The 20215-nt window shown below is 37.5% G+C and overlaps 1 protein-coding gene across 7 annotated transcripts in view; it reads left to right on the top strand.

Annotated features, from left to right (window-relative positions):
• CCDC141 (coiled-coil domain containing 141) overlaps positions 1 to 20215 on the top strand; it is a 211160-nt gene that overhangs the window by 69641 nt on the left and 121304 nt on the right. For all 7 annotated transcript variants that reach the window (XM_054699894.1, XM_054699890.1, XM_054699893.1 and 4 more), the window contains 2 exons: positions 1388 to 1496; positions 11326 to 11579. In XM_054699894.1, the coding sequence (XP_054555869.1) occupies positions 1388 to 1496; positions 11326 to 11579 (363 nt within the window). The remainder of the gene's footprint in view (positions 1 to 1387; positions 1497 to 11325; positions 11580 to 20215) is intronic.

Genomic DNA, 20215 nt, shown 5'->3' with positions numbered 1-20215 from the left:
CTTCCTGTTCTGCTCCCCACTCTGGCTCTGGTGAATTCTCTCACCCTCCCAAGCTTCTGACTATACCCAGTGCTTATGTAAATAAATAAATAAATCTTTAAAAAATTATAATAATTACTTTCTAATCTTAGTGCTAAAGTAAGCATGCTATTTGTTTACCACTATGGATATGGAGTAGTAGCATAAACAAATATTTTTGTTGTCTACTGAAATTTGTTTCTAAGTTTATTCCCCAGAGGATTTTATTATCATTTCAAACATCTCCTCCTCATGCTTTCTTCACAGAAAAACATGAAAAGAGAGATGGGTTATATTTCTCACATTTAGGGTATCAAAGTGCTATACCATTCTTTTGAAATCAAGAAGTTTTCCATTTTTATTCTTGCTGTATCAACTCTCATTTTTATTTATATAAATGATTCATACAATTATTGATAAAATGCTAATGAAATCATAAATTATAAATGTAAAGGCTAAAATGTCACCTTCCCTCACCCATCTCTAATATCATTATTTTTCATAGAATTCACCCTTTGGTATATATCTTTTCCAATCACTTCCTTTTTTTTTTCCTTAAAAAATTTTTATTGCAATAATCAGGTATACATCATTATGAATCAATCTCTGTATATAAATACTACATAAAGCTCACTAAAAGTCCAGTTCTATCCTTAACCAAACAATTTATGCCTTTAACCTGATTTACCCACCCTCCTTCCCCCTTTCCTTCTGGTAACCACTAATGCAGACTAATTTGTGTGTGTTTGTGTGTGTGTGTGTATTTTGTATAAGAAATGAAATTAGACATTGCTTCTTATCTGTATTGGTATGATCAATTGTAAAAATGAGATTAAGTTATGTGTTGTTCTGAAAGTTGCATTTTTTGTTTCTAAGTCTATTCATAGAGAAAAAATATTAAATTTATCTTATTAAATTAACTTAGAATTTTGTGAGTTATTGCTTAGTCAAAATTTTATAGGATTTTCTTAGCAAAATTTCTGGTTATTCTTTGACAAACTGCCTTGGGATGTTGAAAATAGCTGCTTTCATTCTGTAGGACACAATTTTTTGAACTGTTTAATAGATATTTGAACAGTAAGTAATTTAGTTTATTTCAGCATACATGAAATTTTTCTAGGGATGAAAGAATGCAAGAGTACGTGAAGAAAGTTCTTAGTTTGGCACTTTGTAAAATGACTGTATACCTCCTTAAACAAAAAACATAAGTCAGCACACACTCACACAAGCATATACAGTGTCAGACAAACACATACACAATCAGCTAGGCCAGTAATACATGGAAAATAGCGACAAGGATCTAAAAGTGGAGTTTTGATTTTTATTTTTCAAGTATCTTTTCCCTGTATTTCTGTTATTTCTGTTGTAGTTTGCTATTAAAATAGACCAAACAGAAGACTTTCTCCAGAACACTCAAGAGTTTGAGAATGTTGAGTCCTTAAAATCACTTCTTCGGCTTCATGAGCATCATACCAAAGGCAAGAAATATATTTACTTAACATTATAAGCTTTTCATGTTTTAAAATAATGTTAATATGAGAATGTTCCTGTTTGATATTGTATTTTTGAATTTATCTGTTTATGTACATCTCAATTTTTCCCAAATAATGCTTTAATTTTTGACCATCCTATGCAAGCAAGAACTAATTGTAAACACTCTATGAGGATGACAGAGGATGAGCTTTAGGAAAGTCAGTTAGACTTTACTTGCTGAGGATAGGGGTGATTTCTGCTTATTCTTGCTTGTATCTTCAACATCTAGCAAGCTGCCTGCATGTGGTGGATCCTCAAGAAATATTGCTTGTTTGGATAAACAGTTGAATTCAGTGCTTGCTTCTTTTAAGGGTTAGTACATGAAAGTCAGCTCTATGTAAGGAAAATCTCTTTCAACTATTGCAGTTTTTTTTTTTAAATAATAAATTTTATTTTTATATTCCCCCATACAATTGCAAACGCCCCATTCTGACCCCAATCCTTCCCCTCCTGCCCCCCACCCCCCAAAGAGTGTCTCTGGTTCATAGTTTTTTGTTGATTTTGATTTTCACTTTCTTATATTCATTTTCCTGGTCCCTTATTTAAGTTTTCTAGATTCCTGCTATGAGTGAGACCATCCGGTATTTTTCTTTTTCTTTTTGGCTTATTTCGCTGAGCATGATCCCTTCCAGCGCCATCCATGTTGCTGCAAATTGCATGTGTTTATCTTTTTTGAATGCTGAGTAATATTCCATGGTATATATGTACCACATCTTCTTGATCCAGTCATCTGTTTTTGGGCATTTGGGCTGTTTCCAAAGCTTAGCTATTGTAAACAGTGCTGCTATAAACATAGGGATGCAGGTGCTCTTTGGAATTGATGTTTCTGTGTCCTTTGGGTAAATACCTAGGAGTGGAATTGCTGGATCATATGGAAGCTCTATGTTTAGTAGGTCCAGAAATCTCCACTAAGCTCTCCATAGGTTGGACCAGTTTGCACTCCCACCAACAGTGCAGAAGAGTTCCTTTTTCTCCACACCCTCGCCAACATTTGTTGTTGCTAGTTTTTTTAATATGTGCCATTCTCACTGGTGTGAGATGGTATCTCATGGTAGTTTTGATTTGCATTTTCCTGATTACAAGTGATGTTGAACATTTTTTCATATGTCTGTTGGCCATTTGCATTTCCTCTTCAGAGAAGTTTCTTTTTAGCTCTTCTGCCCATTTTTTGACTGGGTTATTTTCTTTGTTGTTGCTGAGTCTCATCAGCTCTTTGCAGATTTTTGTGATCAGTCCTTTATCATTAGTGTTGGGTGCAAAAATGTTCTCCCAGTTGGTGGGGTTTCTATTTGTTTTTGTTATTGTCTCTTTTGCTGTGCAGAAGCTCTTTAATTTGATGTAGTCCCAGCTGTTTATCTTTGCCTTCACTATCACTGCTTTGGGTGATGTGTCTGTAAAGATGTCTTTGATGTGCAAATCCCGTAGTGTTTCGCCTATATTTCCTTCTATGTATTTTATGGTTTCAGGTCTTATGTCTAGTTCTTTAATCCATTTTGAGTTGATTTTTGTGTATGGTGTGAGGTAGTGGTCAAGCTTCATTCTTTTGCATGTAGCGACCCAGTTTTCCCAGCACCATTTATTGAACAAACTTTCTTTGCTCCAATGCATAGTCTTTGCTCCTTTGTCAAAGATTAGTTGACCATAAATCTGTGGGTTTATTTCTGGATTTTCTATTCGATTCCATTGGTCTGTATGTCTGTTCTTGTGCCAATACCATGCAGTTTTGATGATTATGGCTTTGTAGTATAGTTTGAAGTCTGGGAGTGTGATGCCTCCATTCCCTTCTTTTTTTTTCGGTAGAGCTTTGGCTATTCGGGGTTTTTGGTGATTCCATATGAATTTCATCAATAATTGTTCTATTTCTTTGAAGAATGCCATTGAGATTTTGATTGGAATAGCATTGAATCTGTATATTGCTTTTGGTAGGATGGCCATTTTAATAATGTTTATTCTTCCAATCCATGAGCAGGGGATGTCTTTCCATTTCTTTGTGTCTTCTTCTATTTCTTTTAACAGTGTTTTATAGTTTTCTTTGTATAGGTCCTTTACCTCTTTTGTTAGATTTATTCCCAAATATTTGATTTTTTTTGTTTCGATAATAAAAGGGATGGCTTTTTTGATTTCTTCTTCTTCAGATTTATTGTTTGTGTATAGGAAGGCTACTGACTTTTGCGTGTTGATTTTGTATCCTGCCACTTTACTGAATTGATTGATGAGTTGAATTAGTTTTTCTGTGGAGATTTTGGGGTTCTCTATGTATATTATCATATCATCTGCAAATAGTGATAGTTTGACTTCTTCTTTTCCTATTTGGATTCCTTGGATGTCTTTCTCTTGTCTTATTGCTCTGGCTAGGACTTCCAGTATTATATTGAAAAGCAGTGGTGACAGTGGACATCCTTGTCTTGTTCCAGATCTTAATGGAATTGCTTTCAGCTTTTCACCATTGAGAATGATACTGGCTGTTGGCTTGTCATAGATGGCCTTTATGATGTTGAGGTATGTTCCTTGTATCCCAAGAATTTCAAGGGCTTTTATCATGAATGGGTGTTGCACTTTGTCAAAAGCTTTCTCAGCATCTATTGATATTATCATATGGTTTTTATATTTCTTTTTGTTGATGTGTTGGATAACGTTGATTGATTTTCGGATGTTAAACCATCCTTGTGCCCCTGGAATGAATCCAACTTGGTCGTGGTGAATTATCTTATGGATACATTGTTGGATTCTGATAGCTAAAATTTTATTGAGGATTTTTGCATCAGTGTTCATTAGGGAGATTGGCCTATAGTTTTCCTTTTTTGTGTTGTCCTTATTCGGTTTTGGTATTAGTGTAATATTGGCTTCATAGAACGTGTTTGGTATTGTCCCTTCCTTCTCAATTTTTTGGAAGAGTTTGTGAAGGATAGGCACTAATTCGTCTCTGAATGTTTGGTAGAATTCATTTGTAAATCCATCAGGTCCTGGGCTTTTGTTTTTGGGGAGGTTTTTGATTACCATTTCAATTTCGCTGCTTGTAATTGGTCTGTTTAGGTGTTCTATTTCTTCTTTATCTAGCTTTGGGTGATTGTAGAGTTGTAGGAATTTGTCCATCTCCTCTAGATTGTTGAACTTGTTTCCATATAACTGTTCATAGTAGTTACTGATTATTCTTTTGATTTCTGCTGTGTCCGTTGTGATTTCTCCTCTTTCATTTATGATCCTGTGTATTTGTGCTTTCTCCCTTTTTCCTTTGTGAGCCTGGCTAGGGGTTTGTCTATTTTATTGATTTTTTCAAAGAACCAGCTCATGGTTTCATTGATCTTTTGGATTGTTTTTTTAGTTTCAATTTCATTTATTTCTGCTTTGGTTTTTATTATTTCTTTTCTTCTACTGGTTTTGGGGTTTTTTTGTTGTTCTTTTTCTAGATCTTTGAGCTTCAAGATTAGGTTGTTTCTTTGAGTTCTTTCTTGTTTTTTGATGTGAGCTTCTATTGCTATATATTTTCCTCTTATTACTGCTTTTGCTGCATCCCATACATTTAGGATATTGGTGTCCTCCTTGTCATTCAATTCAAAGAATTTTTTAATTTCTTCTTTGATCTCCTTGTTAGTCCAGTGGTCTTCCAGTAGTGTGGTTTTTAATCTCCATGAGGTAGGATAGTTCCTTGCCTTCTTTGTATGATTTATTTCTAGTTTGATGCCTTCGTGGTCAGAAAAGATGGTTGGTATGATTTCAATCTTGGTGTATCTGTTGATGTTTGTCTTGTGCCCCAGTATGTGATCAATCCTGGAGAATGATCCGTGTGCGCTTGAGAAAAATGTGTACTCCGTTTTTTTTGGTTTAGTGTTCTATAGATGTCTGTTAAGCCCAAATGCTCTAGGTCCTTATTTAGAGCTTTAGTTTCTTTACTTATTTTTTGTCTTGTTGATCTATCCATTGTTGATAGTGGTGTGTTGAAGTCTCCCACTACGTATGTGTTTTCTCTGATGTCTGTTTTCAGAGAGGACAACAGTTGTCTGATATATTTTGGTGCTCTTTCGTTTGGTGAGTATATGTTAATGAGTGTTATTTCTTCTTGAAGTATTGTCCCCTTAATCATAATGTAGTGACCATTGGGGTCTCTTTTTATTTTTTTGAGTTTGAAGTCTGTTTTATCTGATATAAGTATAGCTGTTCCTGCTTTCTTTTTTGGCCCATTTGCTTGTAGGATTGCTTTCCATCCTTTGACTTTGAGCCTATTTTTATCTTTTGTAGCTAAATGTGTTTCCTGGAGACAGCAAAAGGTTGGGTTTTGTTTCTTAATCCAGGCTGCAACTCTGTGTCTTTTTATTGAAGAGTTTAGTCCATTTACATTTAGAGTTAATATTGATATGTTAGCATCTGTATTTGCCATTATGTTTGTCTTTCCTTTGATTTTATTTATTTATTCTTTTAATAACTTTTTTTTTTTTGGTCTTCTTTCGTTGTTATTCGTCCCTCTGAGGTTCTGGCTTTAGGATTCCTTGTAGTATTTTTTGGAGTGGGGGTTTAGTCATAATGAAATTACGGAGTTTCTCTTTGTCTGGGAAGGTCCATATTCTTTCTTCATGGAGAAAAGAGAGCTTTGCGGGATAGAGTATTCTTGGTTGGCATCTGTTTTCTTGGAGTCTGTTGACTATGTCCCTCCACTCTCTCCTTGCCCGTAGTGTTTCTTCAGAGAAGTCTGATGTCAGCCTGATTGGTTTTCCTTTGAATGTTATCTGTTTCTTCCCTCTTGTCAGCTTCATTATTTTTTCCTTGTCCTGGATTCTTGGGAGCTTTACTATTATGTGTCTTGCTGTGTTTTTCCTTTCGTCGTGGAAGTTTGGTGTTCTTCTTGCTTCTTGTATATCAATTTTCAGCTCCTTCTTCGCATTTGGGAAGTTCTCTTCAATTATCTCCTGGAATATTTTCTCTGTTCCTACATCTCTCTCCTCTCCTTCTGGAATTCCTATAACTCTTATATTTCCTTTCCTCATGGAGTCAGATAGTTCCCGAAGTCTTTCTTCATTCTTTTTCCTTCGTACTTCTCTTTCCTTTTCTGTTTTGGTTCTTTTTATTTCTGTGTCTTCAAGAGTACTTATTCGTTCTTCCATTTCATCTATTCTGCTTTCATTGCTTTTCCCAGAGTTCTTTAGTTCCTCCATTAATTCTTTGATCTCCTGCATTTCTTTTACTTCCCTCTTTAGGGACTCAATTTCATTCTTCTGACCATTGTTTTCCCTCTTTAGGGACTCAATTTCCTTCTTCTGATCATTGTTTTCCTTTATGACTTCTATCACTTTTTTAATCATGGCAATTTTAAATTCTCTTTCTGGAAGGCTCAGAAGTTCTTCCAAGTTGCTGCATTGCAATCTGGGGAGTGGTTTTCTTTTTGTGGTGTGCTTCTTTCCTGAGGAGTTGTTAGGTTGCGTGTGGTTCTTCTACTCCCTACTGTCTGTTTTCTAATTTGTCGTATGCGTTGGGACACTGTGTTGCTCGGACTGACTGGCATCTTGGGTGAACTTCTCCGCTCCCCTCTGGCTCTTCCAGGAGCCATCTCTGTGTTCTGGGGGAGTTTTCTGCTGGTTTTAGGCAGTTTTTACTGAAGAAATATCCCTGTTCTAAAATGGCAAAGCGGGATGCAGTCCCTGCGCCTCCGGTTTCAGGCACACTCTTCTGCGCCCCCGGTCTGCCCCGGACGTGGGTGCCTGCTCCTTCTGTGGGCTCAGACTGCTGGTCGGAAGGGGCCTGGCGTGGGGTGGGCTAACTTCCCGGCTGGCCACTGGGTCCTCCAGAAACCTTCTGCCCTTTTCAAGCAGTCTTAAGAAATTTCCTGTTCTATGGGGTGTTAGTGACTTTTTTTTCCTGGTTGCTAGGTGGCGCCAGAGATCTCTCCTATTGTCCTTGGGGGGCTGTTTTTCGCCTCCCCCCACCCCGTGGGACAGGGAACAGAGCGGGAATGGTAGGGTACACCTCAACAGCTTTGGGGTGCTGTGTCTGCCTTGTGCCCCACCGTCGTGGAGAACCCACGCCCCAAATTTTCGTGCCCCGGGTCTCAGTTCAAAGCCCTCAGTTCCAGGACGAGGGCTGTAGCCCAGTTCAGTGGCGCGGGAATGGCGCCTTTTGCACAGCTCCCGTGCCTGGGCGCCTGGTTCCTGCTTACTCAGGGAGGGACCTTCACCTCAGTGAGGACCTCCGCGCGTCTCCCCGCAAGCCTAGGTCGCAGGCTCGGGGACCTGGGCAGCCGTGATCCAGGTCTGCATTTGCTTTTCAAGCGCGGCAAGCGCGCCGCTTTCCCGCGCAAGCTTACCGGCAGCCCGGGCTGTGTGCACGTCTCCCGGGGTCTTTGTTCTTCTCTAATGGCGCCCCGGAGCCGTTCGCTCACTGCCGCGGCAAATCCTGCAGGGTTCGCCTCAGCTCCCGTTCACGGGGTGTGGTGGCTGCACACTCACAGCCCCGCTTGCTGCATCGTTTGTTCTTGTTGGCCGTTTTGGTTTGTTGTTTTCCTCCTCTCTGCGGGTCGGAGAGTGCCGCCTCTGTGGGCGGGGGAGGGGAGCAGGGTTCTGCGCTTCCCTCCCTTCTAGTCCTCTTTTATGGCCACTTTCTTCTTCGGGTAGTTTGCTGGCGTCACCCGTTTATCTTCCGTGTCCCAGTTCTCACTGGGACCTGCCGCTTTTCCTCCCTATTAACTTTTTTTAATGGGAGATCTTACTCGCAGCGTCTCCTCGCCGCCATGTTGCTCCGCCCCCTCTCAACTATTGCAGTTTTTATTTTTTATTTTATTTTTTAAAGATTTATTTATTTATTTATACAAGCAGTGGGTACAGTCAGAAGCGCGGGAGGGTGATAGAATTCACTAGAGCCAGAGTGGGGAATAGAACAGGCAGACCAATGAAATACACTGTTGAGGGGAGCAGCGGGCGGCAGGAGAGGTCTGCGTGCCATGTGGGACCCTCACCCTGCGGCCAGGGATCGAACCAGTGCTGCAGAGGCTGCGGGCAGCCTCGCAACCCAGCGCTCAACTGCTGCGCCACTGGGGAGGCCTAGTTTTTATTTTTTTATGCTACTTTATTGTAATTCTCCATAGTTGTTTTTTTTTTTTTTTTAAGATTTATTTATTTATACAAGAACTGGGGTATAGGTCAGAGGTGCAGGAGGATGAGAGAATTCACCAGAGACAGAGAGGGCAGCAGAAAAAGGCAGACGGACCAAAGACACTGCTGAGGGGAGCAGTGGGCGCAACAGGAGAGGTCTGCTGCACCATATGGGTTTCTCCCTGGCTGGCGGGGAATCGAACCCATGCTGCAGAGGCTGCGGACAGCTTCACAGCGCAGTGCTCAATCCACTGCACCCCTGGGGAGGCCCTATTGCAGTTTTTAAAAAGGACTTGTAAACTTTCCCCATATGAATATCTAATAAAACCCTATACAAAATGTTTTTCAACTTCCTTTGATCAGATAAAGATAGTCTGGTTGTTAACCAATAGTTTTCTTGCTAAACCTCTTCTACTAGAATTTGGCATGAGCAAGATGGGGACAGGGAAGGCATTCGTAAAAGTGTAACTGTTTACTGTAATTTTGTTCTGTGGGAGCAGGTTAGATAGATAGGTGAGATCACTTCTTTTCTTCTTAATTCATTTTCCTAAGTATTACAGCCAAACAGAATTGGGATGAGTGGAATGGCTTCCTTAACTCACTTGTCACTTCCTGGATTCCTGGCTGTATGAGTCTCATCATGCCACCAGGGCAGTGTTCTTAAAAACCACAGATAGGTGTGCTATACTACCCTTCAAAGGACCCTAGATAACAGATTAGAAATTTACCTCTGAGACCTGACAGTGATTGATGCTCTTGTTGAAAAGATTTAATACTGAGACAATTAAATGAAAACATTTTCCTTGGGGATTAGGGAATTGAGAAAGTAGAGACTTTTCCACAAATATTTGGGGATGGAGCTGGAGAGAAGTGGCTAGAATGCTGTTTTGTTGTCTCCTTCAAATGTACTAGAATCTTTGGCAGAGCACACTCTGCTTTCGTTGTGGGTGTCAAACTATTATGCCCCATGCAGCTCACAGTGGAACCATTGTCCTACCTCTCAGGGTATAGCCTTTGGCAGTGCACAGGAGCACCTCTTAATCTGAAGATATGCAAAAAAATGCTAGCTCAAGATAGGAAACATCATTTATTTTTATGATGACAAAATATTTTTCCATTCTGATGGCATGTTTATCTCTACATTTTTGTGTTCCCTGAAGCACAGGGATTAGAGGGAACCCCTGATAAGAGTTCCCTTGTTTCCGTTGTTATTTGGTGTCCAGTTCACATTGCAATGTGTAATGTGGCTTCAGGGGCTTCCTTTTTATATAACAGGAATTCGTGAAATTTATTAATCAACTATTTCCGTTAGATGTGATTAAGATTAGCTGATTTGAATGCATATTCAAGAACAAAATCCTGATTTTTCAGTTATCTATCTAAACCTATTGGGCTGCTATAATAAAATACCACAGACTGGGTGGCTTATAAACAGCAGAAATTTAATTATATATTTATAAATTTATTATTTTTTATTAAGGTAACATTGGTTTACAACATATTTTATGATTTCAGAGTATATGTTCACACCTTTTCAGGTGTATGTTATGACACCATATTCACCACCAAAGTACCAGTAGTCATTCACCACAGCCTATTGGGCTGCCTCTTCTGGTTTGCAGATTTCTCATGGTGGAAGGGTTGGGGAAGCTTTGTGGGATCTCTTTTATAAGAATACTAATCATAGGGCTCCACCCTCATGACCTAAGCACCACACAAAATCCATACCTCCGCACACCATCACGTTAGGTATTCAGTTTTCAACATATGATTTTTGGAGACTATAAATATTCTATAAACATGGCTAGTATTTCTAATAAAATTCTGAGATATTGATCAGTATCTATCACTAATATGAGAGTAAGGCTGACAATGGTTAATAACCATAATCAAACATCCCTCATATTCACTTCACTTCTGTTAGCTTCCTCTGTGATTTTTCCTTATTCAGCAATACTAAATTTGTGTTGCATGTTTAACATTGCAGAGGTCTGAATCAGGATGAAAGGGTTGAAGTTTCTACTCTCTTTGATGTTTCAGTATTAGTCTCTTCTTCCTCATGATAATCCTCAAACTAGTTAAAGCCTAACATGTCCTCCCCAGTCTTTTCTCCTTTCAGTGAAAAATGTCTAGTTAAGGTCCATTTACCAGCATGGTTACCCTCAATTCAGCATCATGTAGTTAAACAATATTTTCTGAACCCATGACAGATGAGAAACCCGGAAAGACATGTGTTGGGGGAGACCTCAGGAAGCCTGTAGTTCGATGGGACATGTATGCCTCTGGCAGTGAGTTCTCTCTGCCTCCTGAGTGCCTCTGTTATACCATCTAGCACACTGTATAATAATAATTTCCTCATTTGATTCCATCCTCAAGTAGTGACTTTAACCAGCATTATAATATTAAAAGTAGACTAAACTAGTGCCCAAATTCTGTGGTCTTTCTATTCCCTATCCTGAATTACATTATTGCTGAATTTCAGCATTCTCCATTTGTCAGTTAATACTATAGAACTGTTAGACTGATGTATTTGACCAGTTGTATTGCAGACATTTTATGTTTATACATTAATTCCTTGCTGTACAACTTATTATAAATACAAGGGTTATATATATTTTAAATTATATGAAGAGCCTGAATATTACTATATAAAAACTTGCTCATATTACTATTCTTTTTTTTTCTTCTTTGCTTCTAGAACTCTTAGAACGATCACTAGCCCTTTTAAACAAAAGTCAACAACTCACTGACTTCATAGAAAAATTCAAATGTGGTGGACCTAATGTAAATCCTGAGTTGATTCAAGGAGCTCATAACAGCTGCCTGAAGATTGACAGCCTTCTTGAAGTTCTACAAGATAGGAGACGGCAGCTAGACAAGTACCTGAAACAACAGCAACAAGAATTGGGTCAAGTTCTACAGATATGTCAGTGGGACCAAAAAGAAAACCAGGTAACTCAAAGACTCATTGATGATGTCTTGACCTCAATTCATGTTTGGTTGTTATGTGGACTATTTCCTAGCATATCTTTTTAGTTATGACTGTCAAATTCTTTGATATTTGGTCCAAACCACCATACTGTTTTCCGTGAGTTATATAAAAACAAAAATTTTAATTTCCTGTCATTTTAATTTTGATTTTATAAATGGAAGAATACTTGTGGGAAGTTTTGAAAATGACTATTCTATTGTTGAATTCTCTTTCTCACTTCCTTCCAGGCCACTAATTTTAGACATATTTCTTTATAATTCTGAAATGTTAATTGCAGTTTTCTTGAAAGTTGGAGAGGTGTGATAGCACTGAATTATACTAGATTGCAGAGGATGTCAGCAAAAAAAAAAAAAAAAAAAAGTCAGTCCAAAATAGAGATATTCTTAGAAGAGTGCTAAGTGATATGGTGTTAATGAAGAAACATAACCTTGGCTTATGACCGGATGCTGGGTGGTTAGAGCTGTGGGGTGGGAGGTTGGTGTGTTTGCAGTTTCTGCAGATCTTCACCTAGATTGCAAGCACAGCTTTGCTCAGTTGTCAGCATACTTGCCATGCATCCTTCTATCCCAGTCTTGAGGATAAAAGTGCCTAGAACTCTCTTTGCAAACCCCCAACTCAAATAAGTGTGATATTTCTCATTGCCCTACTCCTATACTTATAAGTATATGATTAAGTGGAGGGAAATTTCAGGATTAAATGCTGTGGAAGGAGGTCTAGTTTGTCTGCATAGGAAAGCAGTCTCTTCACATGTTTTATATTATTGCTCTGATCCAAACTGGAGAGACAGACATGTAGTGGGGAGCAAATATATGGTCAGGAGAAACTGCTTCTCATTACAAGCTGCAAAAGCAAGGACTGAAATGATCATCAACTTTTTAACTAATACGTATTGAGTATGTACTATGTACCAAGTCCTATATAAGTAGCATGGATATACAAGACACAAAATATTCCTTTCCACTAGGAATTTTCCTTTTAATGCACTTTCAACCCAGCACTACTGACATGTGGTGCCAGGTAATTGCTCTTGGGGACTGTCCTAGTACTCTATGATGTTGATTGGCATCCCTGACCTCTCCCCGTGGGGTACCAGTAGAATATTCTTCAGTTGTGACAACCAAAGATATCTCTAAACATTGTCAAATGTCCCTGGGGGACAGAATTACTCTCAGCTGAGAAAGACATATATACAAATGAAGAATGATAAGTAATATAAAAAAAAAAGTAGGGTAATGAATTTTGGCTTGTATGGTTCTACTTTTCATCAAAGAAGGAATCAAAAAAGGCCTCTCTGAAGAGGTAGCATAAAATAGAGCCCAATAAAGATGGCTCCAGTCATATATTCTGCTTGCATTTTGTCACCTCTCTTTCCAAGCTGCTCTACACTTCACAAACTGCCTCTGTTTTTAGTCCTTTTGACTTGACTACTACCAGCTGCTGTCCTGCTTCTGATGTGCTCTGTGTGCCAGTACTACCAACCCCCATGTAGTTCTTCCCCTCACAGACTTGTGGTGATATTGTCCAATGTAATCTTTCACTGATGTTTCTGGCATAACAAAAGAGAATTAACAATTAATATAATAATCAGCTTAAAATTGATTATTAGAGAGACAACTGATACTAACTTGTACCAGGCAACTGTTTCTAAAGTTCCTTATTTTCCCTAATGTGAGTGGGTCCATTATGGTTCTTTCGTACTTTTTCTTGCTCTCTCTAGACCTGACACATTTCCTCAGAACTGCTACTCCTTTAAAGAAACCTTCCTCATGCCTCTTTTCATTAAGCTCATAACCCCAAACTCTTGCCTTTAGTACTTCTAATAACACACTAAAAACTCCTCTTACTTTATTATACAGAGTAGTTTATTCCTTTTAAATCACAACCTTTCTTATCCAGATTAACATAGACCTTTTCTGCGTAATGAAAAGGCTCATCAAAGCAGCTACCTAAATACAAAACAATTTCCCAAGAATAAAAAAGCAGCTACATTAAGTTTTATTTATTTATTTTTAAGATAGCAATTTTGCTTTCCTGCTCCATGATTATGGCAATAATTATCATCTGCAGAAAAAAAAAAGAGAAAGGAAAAAAGAAAAAAATCACATGAAGATTCAAAATGTTAATTTTAACCCAGTTACATACTTCAGGAGAAATTTAGATATCTTGCCAACCGTGGAAAGCATGGTAATAACTAGAGTAAGGTATTGCAAGTTTTTAGACTTGGTGAGATGTCTTTTTTGCAGGAAAGTGTGTGTTCTTTTGGGAGGGGTTGCTTTTTTAAAGTAGACTATTTTTTTTTAAGCTGTTTTATATTCATAGCAAAGTTGAGTGGAAAGTACTGAATATCCTCTGTTTCTACACATGCACAAACTCCACCATTGCCATCACCCTCACCAGAGTGCTACATCTGATATGATCAATGATTATTGGTCATTGAACATCACCCCAAATCCACAATTTAGATTAGGGCTCAATCTTGGTGCAACAAATTATATGGATTTGGATAAATGTATAATGACATATAGTCACAGTTGTAGCATACAGAATAATAATTTTACCACCCTAATTATTCCCTGTGTTTCAGCTATCCATTCCTTACTCTCCCTAATTCTTGTAAGCACTGATCTTTTTTACTGTCTCCATTCTTTTTTTTTCTTAAGATTTATTTATTTATGCATACAAGAACTGGGGTACAGGCCAAAGGTGTGGAGGGTGGGGTGAAAGGATTCACTAGAGAGAGTGAGGAGCAGAACAGGCAGATATACTGAAATACACTGCTGAGGGGAGCAGCAGGTGAGACAGGAAAGGTCTGCTGTGCCATGTGGGTTAGCTCCCTGGCTGGCCGGGAATCAAACTCATGCTGCAGAGGCTGGCAGTAGCTTGATAGTGCTGTCTTTAATCTCTGCACCACCAGGGTGGCCCCTGTTGTCTCCATTCTTTTGCCTTTTCCAAAATGTCATGTAGTTGAAATCCTGTATACACAATCTTTCCAGACTGACTTCTTTCATTAAGTAATATGCATTTAAGAATCCTCCATGTTTTTTCACAACTTGATAATTCATTTATTTTTTAAAGATGAATCATCTTCCTTTACTGAATAGGCCACAGTTTATCCATCCACCAAAGGACATCTTGGTTGCTACCAAGTTTTGGCAATTATGAATAATGCTGCAAAAAGTACCCATGTGCAGATGTGTGTGGATATAAATTTTTTTTTTTTTGTCTTTTTTTTTTTTTTTTTTTTTAATAGAGGCATGTTTTTATTTTTTTTATTATATTTGTTTGTTTGTTTGTTTTTTTTTTGTTTATACATGCACTGGGTACAGTCAGAAGCGCAGGAGGGTGAGAGAATTCACCAGAGCCAGAGCAGGGAGCAGAGCAGGCAGAAGGACTGAAGTACACTGCTGAGGGGAGCAGCGGGTGGCAGGAGAGGTCTGCGCACCATGTGGGATCCTCCTCCGGTGGCCGGGGAGCAGCCAGGGATTGAACTGGTGCCGCAGAGGCCGCGGGCAGCTTTGCAACCCAGCGCTCAACCGCTGCGCCACCGGGGAGGCCCTGGATATAAATTTTTAATTCTTTTGGGCAAATACCAAGGAACTCATTTGCTGGATCACATGTGGTAAGAACATTTTTATAAGAACCTGTCTTCCAAAGTGACTACACCACTTTGTGTTTCCACCAGCAATGGAAGAGAGTTCCTGTTGAACCACATCCTTGCCAAAATTTGGAGTAATCCGTGACTTGGACTTTGACCATTCTGCTAAGCCCCTAGGAAGTGTCTTATGTTTTAATGAATCTCATTGTTGTTTTAAATTGGGAATAATAACACTTGATTCACGGAGTTAGTCTAAGGATTAAATGAAATAGCATGTGCAAAATATAGGGCACGAGGACTATCATTTTAAGAGGTACTTAATAAGCACTTTCCTTATGCTCCTTCTTCTTGATTAAGCTTTACAATTTATGCTTATTTTTCATCTGGACCATAGTCTTTCCCCTGGGTTTAGCATTAACTGTTGCTACACATGTCAAGGTCTTTTAATACTGTAAATTGTTGTCAATTGGCCTAGGTATAGAATGGTTTCAAATTCCATTCTTAACTGTTTTGAACCAAAATCAATTTAGTAATAATAGTAAGGATTAATATTATCTTAAATAAAATTGGTTAATAAATCAGTGATTTCCTTAAATATAAAATTTAGGTATTTAGTTTTCAAACACTCCATGTTATATTTTCTCTTCATAATACCATTGACAACAGCTGCCATAACTAATAAAGACAACTGTTTCATCTGTGTGCAGTACAGAACCTGGGGCAAGACTGTTCACTGGGGTCAAATTCTACTCCACCACTTACCAGTCAAGTAATTGAGCAAATTATTTAACCTCCCTGAGGCTCAGTTTGTAAAATGTAGATATAATATAATAAAATGTAGCTATAATAGTATCTATCTCAAAATGTTGTTAGTATCAAGTGAGTTATTTATTATGTGTTAAGTGCTTAGAACAATATCTGGCACTTAGTAACTGCTATATTAGTATTAACATTTTTTGGTCATCATAGCTGATAAAGGATAGTAAAGGCCCATCGTATTTTATACTCCCCCTCTCCACTCTCTCCATCATCATGCTCAAGTAGACTGACACTGCATGAAAGGCTTATTTTATTGTTTGTCTTGAGTTCAGAAGGTCTGATAAAATGAAAGCCACCTTTATAATTTTAACTGCCATATTTTTTTCAGTGGGCATTTAATTAATGGTTTAAAATAAAAAAGAGAACTGTGTTTGTTTCTTCTTGTGACTTAATAATGTTCATTTGTTAATAATGTAGATGAAATCACTATCCATATGGATAATTGCTATTAACATTTGGCATGCTGCCATCTTCTAGAGCTTTATCCAAGCATGAGATAGTCTTAGGCACACACATTTATTAAAGAAACAACTAAGCATACAAATGAAACTAAGAGAATTAATCTATACAGAGGACAAATAACCTTATATTTATTAAATTGGACAAATCATAGGCATATTCTCCCATCAGAAATATAATAATTTTAGTGTAGAATATCCTCTATCCAAATGTAGCATAGTTTAAATATCTTATTGATAAGGAAATAAGTCTCTTAGGTTTCCCAATGTAATGAACAATTGTTAGTTGCTTACTTGATAATGATGTGAACAAGGAAATATTTCAAAATCCAGATAGTTTTTTTGCCTAAATATCTTATCTAAGTTTTCGAGTTTTCCCATATTTAAGTTTTGTTGAGGATAAAGTGGTGAAGAATAGCAGCAGGGACACCAAATTGTGTGTGACTCTTTAATAATCTGGGTTCTGTGGTTATCACATTCCTGGATGATTTACCTGGTCTTACCAGAACACTGCGGAACCATGGGTTGATGCAAAAGCATATGCTCCATTGGAAAGCCAAGATTTTTTGTCAGTTCTGTACTTATTTTAAGGGAACATAAGACTGTTAGATCTTACATTAGTAAAATACCATTTTTGTCAATCATTTTAACCACTTAAGAAAATGGAAAATTAAATGGAGAATTAGAGCAAAGCTTACTGATGAATAATAATGTGGATATCTGAATATCTGATGTGTCTTCTCTTACAAGGGCTATTTAACTGATGCATTTAGTACTCCTCTGTTTCTAAGTGCTTATGGCTTTAATGGTTTTGAACTATAGTAGTTCAGTTAATTCTCCTTTCAAAAAAAATTAAGTGACCAGAATGATGGTGATTTAATATTTGTATCAATGGCAGGGAGAAAAAGCAAATGAAAACCACATACTGTTCCATCTTAATTGGTATGTAATAGTCTGATAAATATAATCATAGCAAGTTCTCTCTTTATCTTTATTTTTCAGATGTAAAAATGTGCACTTGTTTTACATTTAAAGATGAGTAGTTGACCTTTCTTTTCAACTCCAGCAGCATCTTATTTTGCAGATAATCTGCCTCATTAATGAAAATCAGAAGCAGCTTGGAGTATTTTGTGCATAATTAATTATGTTGGCAAGAAGATTTATGAATGCAATTTTTCTCAATTGCTCTGAACAGGCATAAATGAGACAAACAAATAAATTAAAATGAAGTTATTCATGGTCTCTTTGTACAAGACAGTGTCAAGGACATCTAGGAGAATTAAATAAGACATAAGGGCAGATAATCTCTTTTTACAACCCAGATCATATATAAGATATACATCTTTGTAGGGGGGAAAAGGTAATAGACTTCATTTGCAAGGTTTTATAATTTGGGTCCCATGTATATCATGCTTATGTAACCATATGTAATCATATTCCTTGTCAATGGGAAATGAAAATATCAGAAATGACACAAATAAGTTTCGGGGCAGCTGACTTGCACTTGGTGAGCAGCCTTAAAGCTGTGTGTGTGTGTGTATGTGTGTGTGTGTGTGTGTGTGTGAATGTACACATGTATAAGTCATGTTTGTGTACATTTATGCTGTTTTCTTTTTATGCTGCTACCTTCTGCTAAAATTTAGAGCTTGTGTGTTTAATGAGCCTAAATTAATATGAGATGACAAAACTACCTAGCCTAGTGGCTAACACATAAAAAGTGGTTTTTTTTTTTAATCTTTGTTTGAATGTAGCTTTGTAAGCTTGACTGGCATTAAACCAAAATAAATGTTGAATTATCTTGGTGATAATTCAGTTCAACTATTGGTATCCAGTAGTTCAGTCCACTAACAGACAAACATGAATTTTCAACTACTTATAGATTAAAATTTATCACAGGATTTTATCTTAATACATAGATTGTTTCAAAAATTCACTTTAAATTCACTTTAAAATATACTAGCAGTAATGTGAAGTAAAAGTGCTTATAGAGTTTGAAAGCATGTGAGTTTGAAAGCAATCTAACCTCCTCCTTGTTAGAATACATGCTAACCATCATTGCTTCCAGCGACACTGCATGTCACAGGTAGTAATAGAGTGACTCAATAGAGATGGCATGGCTTTTACATTTATTAGCTATGTGATTCTGGACAAGTTACTGGGTCTCTGAGTCTCAATTCCCTTTTCTGTAAAATGGAGATAATAATAGTATCTATAGTTATGTTGTAAAAATAAAGAACATAATATATGTAAAAATGCTTAGAGCACAGCTTGGCATATGGTAAGGGCTCAGTACATATATCCATTGTATCGCTACATATGTTGGTGCTTGCTCTTTAAGCTTTACTGGATAGATAGTGAGTGGCACATAAAATCCTACCTATTGACTGGATCCCATACCAGTTTTCTAAATCATTAGAGAATCTTAGCTTTTGCAAATGTTATGATATGGAGGGGAATTAATGCATTTCTTGAGTAGCTGACCTTTCTTTTCAACTCCATCATCTTATTTTGCAGATAATCTGCTTCATTAATGAAAATCAGAAGCATATTTTTCAAAAGGTCAATTTTATCTGTAAAATAATGTTGAAAAACCTATTTTTCTCTTCTTAACTTTCTCCACCCTTTAGGTATTTGTTTAGGTCATTTATACTTTTTATAGTTGATTACATTTTCATTAAATTGAGCTTGTCACTTCTACATATTTTTCAGGTGGACTAATGGTTTAACAACATTTTAAATAGGCACAATTATTTAAGCCCCCAAATCAGTTGTTAAGAGGGTTGAAGGGACACACACTGTGACTAAATTACCTTTGCAGTAAGCTAAAAACAAAGCTGGTTAATATGTGTGCTTCCTGGGGAAGGTGCTACATTACTCCATGATGCTCATTCCCTTCCAGTGTGTGACAATGGCTGCTTCCTGAGCTGTCTGCTGCTACCAAGCTGCCTGTGGATTTCCTTCCACTACCCTGAGTTCTTTTTCTTCCCAACTTCTAATGTTGGAGATGGTTGGCCTTCCTTTCTCCTCAATACTGTGACCACCTCAAACTGGCCATGGAGTAGGACTCATTTTCTCATCTGCCCTTGTTCTCACAGCCCCCAAGGACATGCAAAAAGGTCCAGTTGCTTTTAATGCTTTTTATAGGGAGATTTATAAGTAGACAAAATAAATGGCACACATTAAAAGGGTTAAAATATCATTTAAGATTTAGCAGTCAATATGATAGTTTTCAATTCTGACCAACGAGGAGTTTAAGTCAAATCTTTAGCTAGGAATCCATTAGGCTGTGTGACCTAGGAACTGGGGTGGTAATTTGGAAATGTCAAACGTTGGTACATGTCTTATAACATCTCTCTCTCTTTCTCTCTCTCTTTCACACATACACACACACACAGTGAATATATTTGGCTGAAGAGCATTTTAGGATGGAACCCTAAATCATACTGGGAAAACCATGCCTTAGATGAAAATTGCTAAAATCCTGGGCTAGTTTCTTTTTCCATTCTTAAAAAATAGACTTTCTACCATTGCTGGAAGGATTCTCCTCAGTGAATCAGAGGTAATGCTAGATATTAAATTCAGGTCCAGAGACTTCCAGTGTACTGATTTTATTCATTGGGTTAAATAGCTTCCCACCACTGTATAGTTAACAGTAAAGACCCTACTTAAGTGCAAGGAACAGTTGAGGGCAATTTTGGGAAGAAAAAAAGTACTGAATGCCTTT

The sequence above is a fragment of the Talpa occidentalis genome, unplaced genomic scaffold (genome assembly GCF_014898055.3).
Source record: "Talpa occidentalis isolate TD23 unplaced genomic scaffold, MPIMG_talOcc4v2.1 talOcc4.3, whole genome shotgun sequence".
In the NCBI taxonomy this organism is placed as follows: domain Eukaryota; kingdom Metazoa; phylum Chordata; class Mammalia; order Eulipotyphla; family Talpidae; genus Talpa; species Talpa occidentalis.
This window is presented reverse-complemented; position numbering and strand designations above follow the sequence as displayed.